This window comes from Mustela erminea, chromosome 19 (assembly GCF_009829155.1).
Source record: "Mustela erminea isolate mMusErm1 chromosome 19, mMusErm1.Pri, whole genome shotgun sequence".
Lineage (NCBI taxonomy): Eukaryota > Metazoa > Chordata > Mammalia > Carnivora > Mustelidae > Mustela > Mustela erminea.
This window is the reverse complement of record NC_045632.1, coordinates 34,213,950-34,227,129: the sequence shown is the minus strand read 5'-3', so window position 1 is coordinate 34,227,129 and position 13,180 is coordinate 34,213,950. Positions and strand designations below refer to the sequence as shown.

Genomic DNA, 13,180 nt, shown 5'->3' with positions numbered 1-13,180 from the left:
GCTCAATCCCAAGACCCTGGGCTTATGACCAGAGCCGAAGGCAGATGCTTAACCAATTGAGCTACCCAGGTCCTCACAAAAAGAGAGACTTGAATCTGGGCTATTTCTGCTATGATTCCAGTCTAGAAAAGGAGGCAGGGGTCCCCTTTGTCCGTGTAGGGCCTCCCCTGGACTCAGAAAGCTTGGGGCTGGAGTAGTGAACACTGAAGCTGGAGGTCTCCAAATAGTCCCAGCAGAAATCAGGATTGCTGGAGCCCAGGGTTGTGCATGCGTTTTAAATATCTGACTGCCTTCTTCACCCTGGTGTCCTTGGGGTCCGAACAGATGGGCTTGTCCTGGACACTTATAAGCCTACACGAAAGGGAGAGGGGAAAAGTCATCAGTGGGTGTCAGGGCAAGAAGGACTCCCACAGCCCTGGGATCACTCCCACAGCCCTTGCTCTGTAGCGACCAGGCCCCCAAGGCCCCCAAGAGAAGCAAGAAGTTGCCTGAAGTCACACAGCCCCTCAGTGACAGATCTGGGAGATCAAGTTTGTCAGCAGTGATGCTTGACTCCCAAGGCTCCCTCCCGGGGAGCCAAGACATTCTGCCCCTCACTTCAGCTGGCTCACTCCCACAGAAAGCCTAGGAACTAGGGGTGCCCAGGAGGCGCCCGGCTCAGATCCAAGCCATGGGAAGTGACCACAGTAGCCTCTGAGGACCAGTGTGCCAGGGGGCTGCCCTGTCTCTCGGGGCTTCTGGTTCCCCATCAATTAGAGAAGAGGTCAAACCTCACAGCCCGGGGCCTTTCGGGTCTCATAGGGTGGGGTGCAGGAACCGCCAGGAGGAGCAGGGCTGGGGTGGGAAGGGGGCCATGAAGGCCCCACTCTCTCTTCTCCCCAGTGCCCCTTCTATAGCCCTAGGGGTTGCCTTCTCCCAGACTCCTAGGAGCAAAGATGGTGGGAGAGGGGAAGGGGGCTGGGCACACTTACACGATGGCTTCCTTGGGACACTCCCTTGAGGTCCTGTACCAGCCTTTGAGCCTTCTGAGAGGAATGGCTCCTTTGAAGTACTCTAGGCAGCACTCCCGGCCCACGTTGGTCCCTCGTGCTATGGAGAAAGGAGGCAGGAGTAGGTACGTATGTGAGTGTGAGTGTGAGTGTGAGTGTGTGTGTGTGTGTAGTGTGTGTATGGACAAATTTGTGTGTGTGAGGTCTCTCTGTGTGCTCTGGGGGGCCCTGAGTGTGTGTACATGTGTGCACGCATGTCTCTGTGTGTGTTTGGGGGAGCCGTGTGTATATACTGGTGTGCGTGTAGGCGCAGCTGTGTGTGTCTGCATGTGTGTGCCTCTGTGTGTGCACACACTCAAATGCCAGCCAGGGAACCACCCAAGAATGTCCTCTGGACCAGGCTCTGGGCTGAGCCTCTGCCTGCAGGAGCTCGTTCAGCCCTCATGGTGCACCCAGAGACAGGCTCTGCCACTACTGTATTTCACCAATGATTATTACACTGGAGCCCTGGGCGCGAGGACCCTTTCCTGGGCCTCAGCTTCCTTCTCTTGCGCAAGAAAAAAGTATCCAGCACTTGCAAATAGGCCAGCTGGTGATGTGTGCCTTTAATCAATGCCACGGCTGGAGTGTTTTCTAAGAAGCCCCCAGCTGTCCTCCGGCCATCCCCCAGGGTATAACTAACTGGGCTGGACTAATTCAGAGAGCTACCCCGACCTGCGTTTTGCAGAAGTGAGAGCCACGGGTGAAGGCTGGGGAGCCGTGGCCGAGCGGGGCGCTAGCCAGCTGTGTTCCCACATCAGCTACCTTTCTCTTCCAGCTGCGGATAGACATCCCTCTATTCACGTGCTCCGGGAACCAGCGCTCCTGCCATCATGCTGATGCCCTCGGTGTCAAGAAAGACCCGGGAGCAAAACAGACGCTAACCAGTGCTTCCGAGAATAGGTCATTTTCCACTGTCAAAACCCAACCAAGGTCATTGCCTCTCAGTCACTGCAGAGAGAGAAGGGCCAGCACTTTGCTCCTCACTGAGCCAATCCCAAGCTCTGGGGTGGCATCTTCCCCACACACCCCTCCTCCTCATCCTCATGCCTCCCTCAAAATCCTACTGCTGCCAGCCTCCCCTATCCCTAGAGGAATCACCGGGCTGTCCCTAATGCATAAACAGCGGTCATTGTGGCCGTGATCTTGGTGCCCTGCCCCCTCCTGTCCCAGACCACGTCTCCTTGGCTCTCACCTGCATGTAGGACCTGCAGAGAAGCCCCCAGGAGGAGCGTGAGCAGGAGCAGCATCTTCAAGGGGGTCATGGTGCTGCGAGCCCAGGAGAGGACCTGTGAGTGTGGGTCCTTCTGCTCAGGGGGAGGTGAGGATGGCCGCCAAGCGTGGAGGTGACCTATTTAACCTCTGGGGATCTGCCCCACCTCCTGCCGCCTCCCCCATACATTCTTCCCTACACCCGTGGAGTCTGAAGATTTTGAGATGATTCAGCACAAGTCCAGTCCTGGAATGTTTGTGGCTTTCCAGAGAATGGGCACTCCGTTGGGGACAGAGGTGGGGGGTGTGTGTCCGGGGGCCATGACAGTGACACTTCTCCTTTCACAGGGACATTTCTTAGTTCCTCTATTAGCAGAACAGAAGAGCCTCCCCTACAGGGGGTTAAGCCTCTGCCCTGAGGCCAGTGAGCCTCCTTCATGCACCGTGTCCTGTACGGGTGTGGGGGGTGGCAGACAGGCGGGTGGGAGCCAGTGGGGCTGCCTAGCCTGGGCCTGGAACGGGCTCCTGGGCTCCTGGCAGGCCTCCTGGGTTTGGGGGTGTCTGCAGCCTGCATAGGCATGGGGGCATCTTCCCGGGGGTACCCCAGCTCCACTCATTCTGAGAAAGGCCTGAGGCCCAGACGACTTCCGCTCTGGGTGCTTCCCCAAGCTGGGCCCTGAACCACAGGAGACCAGAGCCTGGCAGGTTTTAATCATCATTTAGTCCAAATTGGCCCGCTGTAGATTGGGAAGCCTAGCTCCCCAACATGGGGTCCCTCACCCCGGGCTGCAGAAGGGAAGGCAAGGATCTGCGAGCGCCCAGTCTGCCATGGACACGTGGCCAGGTTCCAGCGTGAGCCCCGAACAGACTTTCCATGCACCATGGGCCACAGCATCCCTGCCTCGGGCCCCTCCCCAACCACCAGAGAAAACGGCCAACAGTCTGCTTCGGGTTCCCCTGGGCCAAGTGGCAGGAGCCCCTTCCTGGGAGGAGTGTCCTGGGCCCACTTCCAGGTGGCAGCATCTCAGCAGGGTGACCCCAGGCCCCGCTCTGCTCTGTCCCCGAGTGACCAAGGAGATCAGACGACACCCGGGCCCACACCATGGGACACACGTGTTGCCCTCCCCACAGCCGGCTCTGTGTCAGCCTGACACACCACTGTGGCATCTTATTAGCAGGGATGATAATGGCAGCAGGTGCTGTCTGTGGAAACCCAACCTACGGAGGGGGAGGGGCGGTGCTCGCTGCCACATTGCCAGTCCTCGCAGGGCATCTGGGAGAAGAAGCTATGCATTGGACAGGGGTGCTGGAGGGCAAGACCAGTGCTCCTCCTCCTCCCCTTGCCCCCACCCCAGGGCCACCTTGGCAGGCTGGTGCCACTTTGCATCCTGGTGGTGGGCGGCACGCCTGGTCCATGGCAGGATGTGTCCTGAGCAGGGTCCTCTGTCATCACCTTGTGTGACTTTGGGCAGCTCACAGACCCTCTCTGGGCCTCACATCATCACCCATCAAGGGACGTGTGGATCATCCCAGAGGCCCCACCAAAACAGCCAATCCGAGCCAACTGGGGTCCTCTCAGTGGATCTCACACCAGCTTTCCTCTGCTTCTCAGGGTCACATCACCCACTCCTCAAGCCACCACCCGAGGGGTTCTTTGTCCCCAGCTTGTCTGGCTGGGCCCTTCTTCCTGTCTCTGGAACAGCCTGTAATTTGCACATGCAGCAGGGGTCCTCCTGCCTGTCGTCATCTTTGGCACCAGCTTCCTGCACGAGGTGGGGACAACCTCCACCCCAGAGGTGCACTGATCAGGCTCCATCCTGCGAAGTCAGAGGATGCCAGCCTGGGCTGGGAAAGGGATGCTGGTGCCCTCCGTGAGCCCCCCTGGGAGAGGGCCACTTTGACCTGGAGAAGAGTCTGGGCTTGGAGGAAATGTAAACACCCTGAGGTGCTTGGGGAGGGCCTGGTCCTGGGAGGGGCAGAGGTGGTCCCTGCCGATGTTGCCCCTCGTGGGTGGAGTGTCTTCTGACCCTCTCATCCTCACGCCCTCCACCCGGTGGCTTCTCCACCGGCCACAGGGGTCACGGAATGCTCTCCTGTGTTGGACAAGAGGGGACTGTAAGGATGATGATAAGCAACTTTACTAACAGCCAGACTGTCCAGCCCCTACCGCTGGGGAAAGTCCCTGATGGGGGTTTGAGTCCCCCTTGTTCTGCTGCAGACTCAGAACTTTTCTCCAGAAGGACCCAAATTCCCCTGTCCCTTCTAGGGAATTGGTTGTGACAGCAAGAGCAGAAGGTTCTGGACTAGCTCTCGGCTGGTGCAGGTTGCCTGGCAAGGGAGGGAACAGAGGAGCAAACATGCTGTGCCCAGGGCTGTGGTGGGACAGGAACAGGGCCCAACCCCAGCATAGGAATTTGCACGTTAGATAAAGGGCTGTCAGACCTAGAGCAGGGAGAGAGGGTCCTTCTGGCTGAGAGACCTTGGAAGGCTTCCTGGAGGCAGTGGTCAGTGAACGGGTCCTTGTGACTGGGAGGATTCACACCAAGAGATGGAGTGGTGGGAACTTCACAGAAGGGAAGCGCTTAGCACGGGCACAGAGGAGGGAATGTGCAGATAAATGAGAGAAACAGGGGCACCTGGGTGGCTCAGAGGGTTAAGCCTCTGCCTTCAGCTCAGGTCATGATCTCAGGGTCCTGGGATGGAGCCCCGCATCGGGCTCTCTGCTCAGCAGGAAGCCTGCTTCCCCTCTCTGCCTGCTGCTCTGCCTACTTGTGATCTTTGTCTGTGTCAGATAAATAAATAAAACCTTTAAAAAAAAATGAGAGAAGCAGTGCAGAACTCTGGTGGGGGACACGGTTCTGATGTGACAGAGAGACCATAATCTCCGTGAGGACAGGGACACATCTGCCACCCTGTGTGTCCCTAGCATCTGCACACTGTGGGGCTTTCCGTGAGGCTTGACCAAGACAGAGGGGACGGGACGAAGGACAAGGACAAGGAGCCCGAATCCGGGGAGAAGCACTGGAGTGCAGAGCCCACCTCTCCACCTCTCTTTGGAGGCAACACAGACCAGGGACATTTTTGAGGTGGTTTCCTTGCCAGGGGTTAACTGGTTCATTCCTCCTCAGGTCTCCCAGCTATGAAATGGGTTCCCAGGGACCTTCCAGATGGGATGTCCTGAGACTATGAGTCTGGGACTATGCTAAGGGCCTCAAGAGACCTTTACGGTGTTGTGCAGACTCTAGAGCTCAGAGGTCGGGCTGGGAAATCAGGAATGCTCCCTGGAGGAGGCAGTGGTGAGGCAGAATTCTACAGAGGGCAACAGAGGAGAGGGTGGCCAGAGGAAGGGCAAGGTCCTGGGTGGGAAAACAGGCCAGATGCAGGCCTAGTAGGACCACGGAGTTAAAGGGGAATTGGACCAGAGTGGGAGACAGAGGTTGAGTGACTGCTTGTCTCAACACCTCTGACTCCAGCTGACCAGACATACTGCCCATGCAGCGGCCACCCTTGCTGCCCCAGGACCGAGACCACAGCCATGGGGAGTCCCTTAAGGACTAGAGAAGATCAATATTTCCCCCACCATTGCTTGAAGGGGGTCCGCCAGCCAGATTCTGGGTACCTCGCCCTGAAAGAGAAGGAGGAATTTCTTCTGCCCTACCTCTGGCTCTGTTGTGGGCTGGGGCAGCATCAGCGATGCTGTTGTCACAACCCCAAGAACTTAGCCCTAAGCCATGGAACTGCACATGAAAGTAATCCCTGAGGTGGAGCCCATGTCAGCTGAGGCTCCAGGAGGAGAAGGACTTGCTGGGAGCATCCCAGTGAAGATCTAGTATTTTGTCCACAGAAATCTGTCCTCTGATAGCTGAAGCTAGACTTGTCTTATCCTACCTATGGTGGCTAAGATGTGAAGGTCCCAGATGTTATTTGCAGCCCCCAATCCCAAAATACATCCCACTGCCCTGTCCCAAGGGCCTGATGGGCTCACTGATGGGTCAGCCTTCCCTCACAGGTTGTCAGTCTGCTTGAGTCCATGGGTCAGTAAAACAGGGGTATCCTTACCATGGGCTTTCCGTCCCCTCCCATGGTCAATGGGAAACACTTGTTCAGCAGGCCGCCTGCATGTGTCTTGAACCAATCCCCTTGTCACCATCCACATGGCCAACCATCTCCATCTCCCTGCTGGACCCCAGCCCCACGCTCATCTCCTAGCCCTCAGCCTTGCCACTCCAATGCACCGTCCTCTCTAAAGCCCCGAGGTCTTTCCAAAACGCGAATCTGAACAAGGCTCTCCCCTTCCTCAAAAATCCTTCCATACTTGCTCCTCGCCCTTAGGACGAAGTCCAGATTCTCATTGACCATTCCAGCCTCTACTTCTGCCTCCAGCCCCACCATCATCTCCTTTCTTTGTTCTAGCCACATGGACCTTCTTTCAGTTCCTTGAAAATGCCAGGCTCTTTGTATAGTTCTTCCCCCTGTCTGGAACTCTCTCTCCTGCCCCCCCACAGCCCACTTCCTTCCACTCCTACCCTCCTCAGATCACAGCTTAAACCCTCACTTCCTTCCTTCAGCCCTCACCTTCCTCTGTGAAGGTCCCTGGCTTCCCTCTCCTGCTCTCCTCACATTACACTGCGATCACTGGTTTGTTTGAGGGGTCTTACATGGGAGACCGTGAACTCCTTGAAACCAGGATTTCTTCTGTGTTCCAACTTGCGGCTCTAGGACTTAGCACCCAGTAGGTCCTCAATAAAATATGTTTATTGAATGGGTAAGTGGTGGATGGTTGGACGGATGGATGGGTGGGTGAATGAATGAGTGGATGATGGATGAAGGATGGGTAAATGGATGGGTGGATGGATGGACGGACGGATGGATGGACACATGGATGGATGGATGAATATGCAGATGAATGAATGGATGGATGGATGGACACTTACTAATTTCTGAACTACAGCTTGGGCACAGCTTACATTCTAGCCCAGGGCCTCCTTCGCTCCAGAACAAATTATTTTTTGTCAAGTGTGTCTCACCAGTGTCTCAGTATCATGAGACACACCTAAATTCTCCTGTCATGAATGAGGCAGAAGAGTCCAACCCAGGCACTCATTGACTCTTGCCCCATCTAGTTTACAACCTCCTTGTGGGTTGTGGCCATTTCCTGCCTTCCGTCAAACCCGGATTTCTTTGGCGGTGGCTTTGCTGTCATTCCTTCTTCATCCCAGGAGGTTCTCCTTCTCTTAGTTTCATGCCCACCTCCTAGCTCTTTGTGTTTTCCCTTCCCATGGTGCCCTCCCCTCTGCTGACCACATGAGCTAGGGTCTCTACTTCTGTAAAACCCTCTTTGACCCACTCCCTCAACACGCTGTCCTTCTATTTCTCCTTTTGTTCATGACCAAACTTCTCCAGTGTGTGGTCTGCACCTCCCACTACCATTTCCTCTCTGTTCGTGGGTGATTTAATTCTTAGCACTATGGCCCTCACATTCTGGGGAAGCCACTTTGTCGGTGCCTCTCAGCCACGCATGGCCACTCTCTGAACTTCCCATCCCCTCACAAAGGGCAGTAAGGGACAGTGGTTACCCACAGATGCTCTGAAAGCATTCTCCACAGCCCTGGGTCCCAGTCCCTCTTCGACGGGTTCCTTAGTGGGTGACCACGAACAACTCTATGATACTCACAGTCCTCATCGGAAAAATGGGCTTGTTGATAGATGCTCCCCTATGACATTGCTGGGAAAATTAACTGAGATGATACGGGAAAACTTCCTGGTCTCCAGCTGGTTTGATGATCTCCTTGTCATCACTAGAAACCTTTTCTCTTTGTCACATTCCTCCCCATTGGGATTTGGGAGAGGGTTCTTCCCTGAGCCTTCTGGGGGTTCCTTTTCTTGGTAACATTTCCAAGCTCTCACCCCGGAGTTGGGCAGGGTTCTCAGCAATTACCCCTATTAGTTTACTTTGTTCTCACAATAACCCAAGAAGATAAGAATTATTATTGTCTACATTTTACAGATGAGGAAACTGGGGACCAACCACAGTGGTTAAGAAACTGGTCCGAGGGTCCACAAGGCTGGTAAGTGGCTGAAGGGTGCGTGGGTCTCTGTCCTAGGGTTTGTTTTTGTCTCAAGCAACCCTCTCTCACTCCTTTGACCTTGAGGTCAGTGCTTCCTAAATCTCTCTCTCCAGCCCCTTTGGACCTCGCCCCATCCTCTGGCCTCCTCTTGAGCCTAGCCATTCTGGACTGTGGGCTCTTAAGAAGCAGAAATGTGGCCCTTTGTGGTTCACAGTTCAAGAAAAGAAAGGCAGCACCAAGTTCCTCTCAACCAACTCCCCCCACACACACCCCCCTTTTTTTTTTTTTTTTTTTCGTTCAGGCTGGCGTCATTCTCCACCTCCCATCTGCCCCTCTGGTCTGAAATTGTACCCTTGACTCATCTCTCACCTGCAGGTCCTATGGTGCATCAGGCAGAGACCCTGCCCAGCAATGTCTTCAGGGAGCACTCAGCGTCTTGACCCCCTCCTCATTCCCACTGTCTGGGAACCAGAATCCTTCCCACCTAGACAGTACTGACAACTTCCAGACCTATTTCCTCCTCTCTGGTCGTCCTGCATGCCTACCTAGGATGGGTCTTTCTCAAGGGCTGCTCTGACTACGTACAGCCTAAAAGAACCATTAGTGGTTCCCTAGTCCCTGAACCCTCCACTCAAAACCCTTCTGGCTAGTCTTTAAGCCCTATCATCCCTCCAGATCAGTCTCACCTTGAGGATCGCGGTGCTCAGCTTCTGGGAACGTTGAAGGTTGCCCTCACTGGGCAACTTGGTTTGCTATGTCCTCCTCTTTTCCGGATCACTCACCTTTCTGAGCCAAATTATACCCACTTCTCATATAGGACATGCCATCAAAGATCAAACAGGGGGGGTCCCCGGGGAAGGGAGGAGTTAGGAGCTATGACTCTTGGTCGGGTAACCCGGGTTTGAATTCAGCTCTGCCATCAATCAGTTGTGTGATGTGGCGCAAGTGACTTCTCTCCGAGCCTCAGTCTCCCCACCTGCGAAATGGAAATAATAACAGTAAAGTAGGTGAGCAGGTTTTGGTTCACATCCACCGCCTTCAGGCATATATCTGGCAAATAGTACCGTGTTCCCAACTTTAAATATCATCTATATGCCAAAGACTCCTGACTTTTTCTTGCAAGCTCCAGACTTGTATGTCAGCTGCCTCCTGAACAAGACGAGCCAGCGTCTCAGAACCCCCAAGTCCAAAGCCGACTTCCCGATTCCCATCCGCCCCCACACATGCTCCCCCCACCCCCCGCCCCCTTTCTTCCCCAACCCTTCCTTCCCCGTTACTTGGACCAGAAACCTGGGCACCATCCTGACGCCTCTTTCTCTCGCCCCACTCCTTGCCACCATCTGTCAGCCCCTCTCCTGGCTCCGCTTCAGAATCCCTCTGGAGCCCACCATCCCGCCCCTGGATCCCGACGTCGGCTCCTGGCGGAGTCCCTGCCTCCATCCTTGCGGGATATGCTCTATTCTCAGCACAGTCACCAGGGGAACGTGAACCTCCTGCGCTCACGCCCCGCCCGACTCTGCCCTACACCCTGGAGGAAAGGCCAAAGACCCTGGAGCAGCCTCGAGGCCCTGCCTGGCTTAGGGCGCTGTGGCCTCGGGGAGCCTCCACGGTGCCCGAGGTCCCTCCCGAGAACGCTCCACAGACCGTTCTTTTGGCCTGGAATATTCTTTCCCCAGATACATGCATGACTCACTCCTTCACCTCCTCCTTCTCTGCTTAAATGTCACCTTTCAGGGAAGCCTACCCTGTTTGAAAATGCAGCCCACCTCACCTCTTCCTTGGCTCTATTTTCTTTTTTTGCAGCAGTCCTCCCCAGCCCCTAATAATGACACCGTTGACATGCTTCTTCCACGCGCGGCTTGTTGCCTGTCTCCCCCTGACACCCCCACTGGAACCTTAAGTGTCACGGAACCAAGGCCCTGTCTCTCTTGTGCTTCATATCATCGTGGCACATGGGAGGCCCTCCGTATACAGGGGTTGATTTCAGTGACTGGACGGCTAAAAGGCTGGTATTGTTCTCGAAGCCAAGTCCGTGAACACTTCTCATGGAGTCTCCCTCTTACCCGTGGGCTTGTCTCATCTCTCTTCCTGTCTCATGTCTGGGGCTCAGCTCCTCCTCCTGGGACCCTGCCTCAGCCCTGTAAATCAATTACTTTCACTCACTGCTAAAGTCCAACTCTCTCTTTCCAGGGAGCCTTTGCCCCTGGATCCAAGTATCTCACCTGCAGGTCTTTGGTTTCCAGACGGCACTGGGACAGTCCAGAGTTGAACCGCCAAGGGCCAGTTCAAGACTCACCCCTCATGGTGCCAGGATGGACCCTTCCTTTAGATATGAGAGGTCTGCTGCAACCTGTTCCAAACCTGGCAGCCTGCCTGGAGGCGGGGTGGGCAGAGGAACTTCCTGACACAACTTTCTTCTCCCAAGGAAAGTATGTTCGACGCCAGGGTCAGCACCAAGAGCCCAGCATCCTGGAAGCACGCACTTCTAGAAAGGCGCCTTTTCTAAGGAGCCTGATGGATCTGGGTCCTTCAAGAGGCTGAAGCTCTCCCCGCTTTGTTGTCCAATCCCACAGCAAATAAGCCAGCCCAGGGCTGGGCCAGTAGCATTCGGCCATTTGTGACATGACACAGTCCTACCTAGCTTGTGGCTCACTTGCGGGGAGCCCAGGGTGTGGAAGGGTGTGGCCACTTCTGAGCAAGGTCCAGACCTGGGAAGCAAGTGCCTCTGGAGGCAAATGACTTCCTGCTCTCTTTCTAGAAAGAAGCAGGTGCCTTGGCAGCCCTCTGGGCCCTGGCCAAAACAGGCCAGGGCTTGTCCTTCCGCAGGCACGGGCTTTCTCCTCGAGCCCACATGGCTTAATACAGGTTGCTCCCTTCTTCCTACTCTGCCTGGGCTTCGTACAGCAATCGGGACTCATTCCTTTTTTCTTCCCCAGTGAAATGAAAACTACTTAATCTAGCTCCAAAAATAATTTGATGTTTTTATTGGCATCAGGTTGACTCTAGAGACTTCTTGGGGATCTGTTCTTTCTATCGATTCCCATCTACTCCTTGAAGTCCTTCTCACTTTCCTACCCCTCCCCCCTGCCCACCAGGGACTCCTTATTCTGGACCCCGCAGTGGGCTGCAGGCTGGGAAGCACGGGGACAGGCTCTCTCCATTGACTGAGGTTGGGTTCATTACAGACACACTCCTGTGGGAGGTGGGGAAGAACAGAGGAATGAAGTCAGAGAAAGAAGTGAAGCCCAGTAAAGGTGTGACCTCTGGTTAGTCCCTGGGGGTGGCTTCCTCCTGCTCTCACAGGGGCTCTAGAGCTCCAGTTAGAGGGACGCTGAGGTGGCTCATGCATCTGACTTTTTTTTTTAAGATTTTATTCATTTGTCAGAGAGAGAGAGAGAGAGAGCACAAGTAAGGGGAGTCACAGGCAGAGAGAGAAGCAGGCTGCTCCCCAACTAAGGAGCCTGATGCAGGACTTGATCCCAGGACCTTGGTACATACCATAACCTGAGCTGAAGACAGATGCTTAACAGACAGAGCCACCCAGGTGCCCCCTAGTGTCTGACTCTTGATCTCGACTTGGGTCTTGATCTCAGTGTTGTAAATTCAGGCACCGCACTGGGTTCCATGCTCCGGGTGGGCACATGGGTGGCATCCTGGGATTAAGCTCTGTGTCAAGCTCCTGGCTCAGCAGGGCCTCTGCTTCTCCCTTTGCTCCCCACCCTGCCCGCCCCTGCACTCTTTCTCAAGTAAATAAATAAAATCTTAAAAAAAAAAAAGTGTCGGTACTAAAAGCAGCTGAAGGGAGTGGGCTCTGGGTGGGCCACTCGAATGCACCCAGCACTGGGTTAAAGGGTAAATATTACCCTCCCTGAGGCCCATGTGCCTCTCCTAATCCATCCCTCCACAGACTGAAAGACACAGAATTGGGCAGACGTTAATCCCAAGCATTTCTTTATCTTACTAACACACGTGCACGTGAGCGTATTTGTCCTTAAACAATGTACGGCATTGTTTGTGCATTCTTAAGCTTTATATTAATATTATTAATATTATCGTAGAGCATCTTGCTTGCCCGTTTTGCAATGTTGAACTTAAGAGTCATGTGTGTCTGGAGGAGTCAGCGTATTTCTTTCTGGTCACCATTTATGCGATCCCGTTCAATGACTATACCATACTACAGTTTACTAAAAAAAAAAAAAAGTGGGATCTCCAGTGTGGGATTGCCTGATGTCTTAGTCACTTACTAGCTCTGTGACAGTGGGTAAATTCCCCAGTCCCCCAGCGCCTTGGCACTTCTGTGTGGAAAATGGGACTCCTATGACTAGAACCTATCTTAGAGCTGGGGCAGAAAATTCATTCAAAGGCTCCCGGTGGTATGTGATAGAGACAATGACCTGCACGAGGGGAAGGCTAGTGTCTTATTCATCTCTGGCGATAATGGAGTGACTGATTCCTCCCTCTCCCCCTCCTTCCCCGTAGGGACCTACTCCTTCTGCCCTTGATACCTTGGGAAAAGGAGCGTGGTCTACCTAGCTGCACCCCAGTCCTCACGTGGATGGGACCACGATCATGGTCATGACTATATGGAAAAACTGGGAAATGGGCCGCATAGGTACAGATGAGGCCCTGGGGGTGGGGAGGAGGAGGGGAGACCCAGGAAGATGTCCAGGGGGGCAGAAGCTCCCATACTCAGAGACCCCGGAGACCCTAGGGCCATAGATTCCCCATCTGCCTGCTCAGTCCTCTAGAGAATCTGGGGGACCATCAGGGCCGTGACCCAGGCCAGGCTTCCCACGGCTCTTAGCTGGGCCTGGGGAGCAATTTCATGACCAGGATGTGAGGGCGGAGGGCCAGAGGGGTTCAAGGGTGACT

At 54.7% G+C, this 13,180-nt stretch overlaps 1 protein-coding gene across 1 annotated transcript; it reads right to left on the bottom strand.

The window, feature by feature from the left end:
• On the bottom strand, window positions 1-2,470 carry CCL17 (C-C motif chemokine ligand 17). The gene is made up of 3 exons (XM_032325351.1): window positions 2,224-2,470; window positions 972-1,089; window positions 1-351 (listed from the first exon to the last, which is right to left on the bottom strand). The coding sequence occupies exons 1-3, from the start codon at window positions 2,291-2,293 to the stop codon at window positions 240-242; spliced, it is 300 nt and encodes a 99-aa protein (XP_032181242.1). The 5' UTR covers window positions 2,294-2,470; the 3' UTR covers window positions 1-239.
• Window positions 2,471-13,180: the final 10,710 nt, after the last annotated feature.

Excerpts from the sequence above, each read along its gene's own strand:
- CCL17 (XM_032325351.1), bottom strand. The coding sequence starts at position 2,293 with ATGACCCCCTTGAAGATGCTGCTCCTGCTCACGCTCCTCCTGGGGGCT. Across the intron at positions 1,090-2,223 it reads TCTGCAGGTCCTACATGCAG|CACGAGGGACCAACGTGGGC; the intron begins GTGAGAGCCAAG and ends CTTTCTCCATAG. Across the intron at positions 352-971 it reads TGTCCCAAGGAAGCCATCGT|GCTTATAAGTGTCCAGGACA; the intron begins GTAAGTGTGCCC and ends CCTTTCGTGTAG.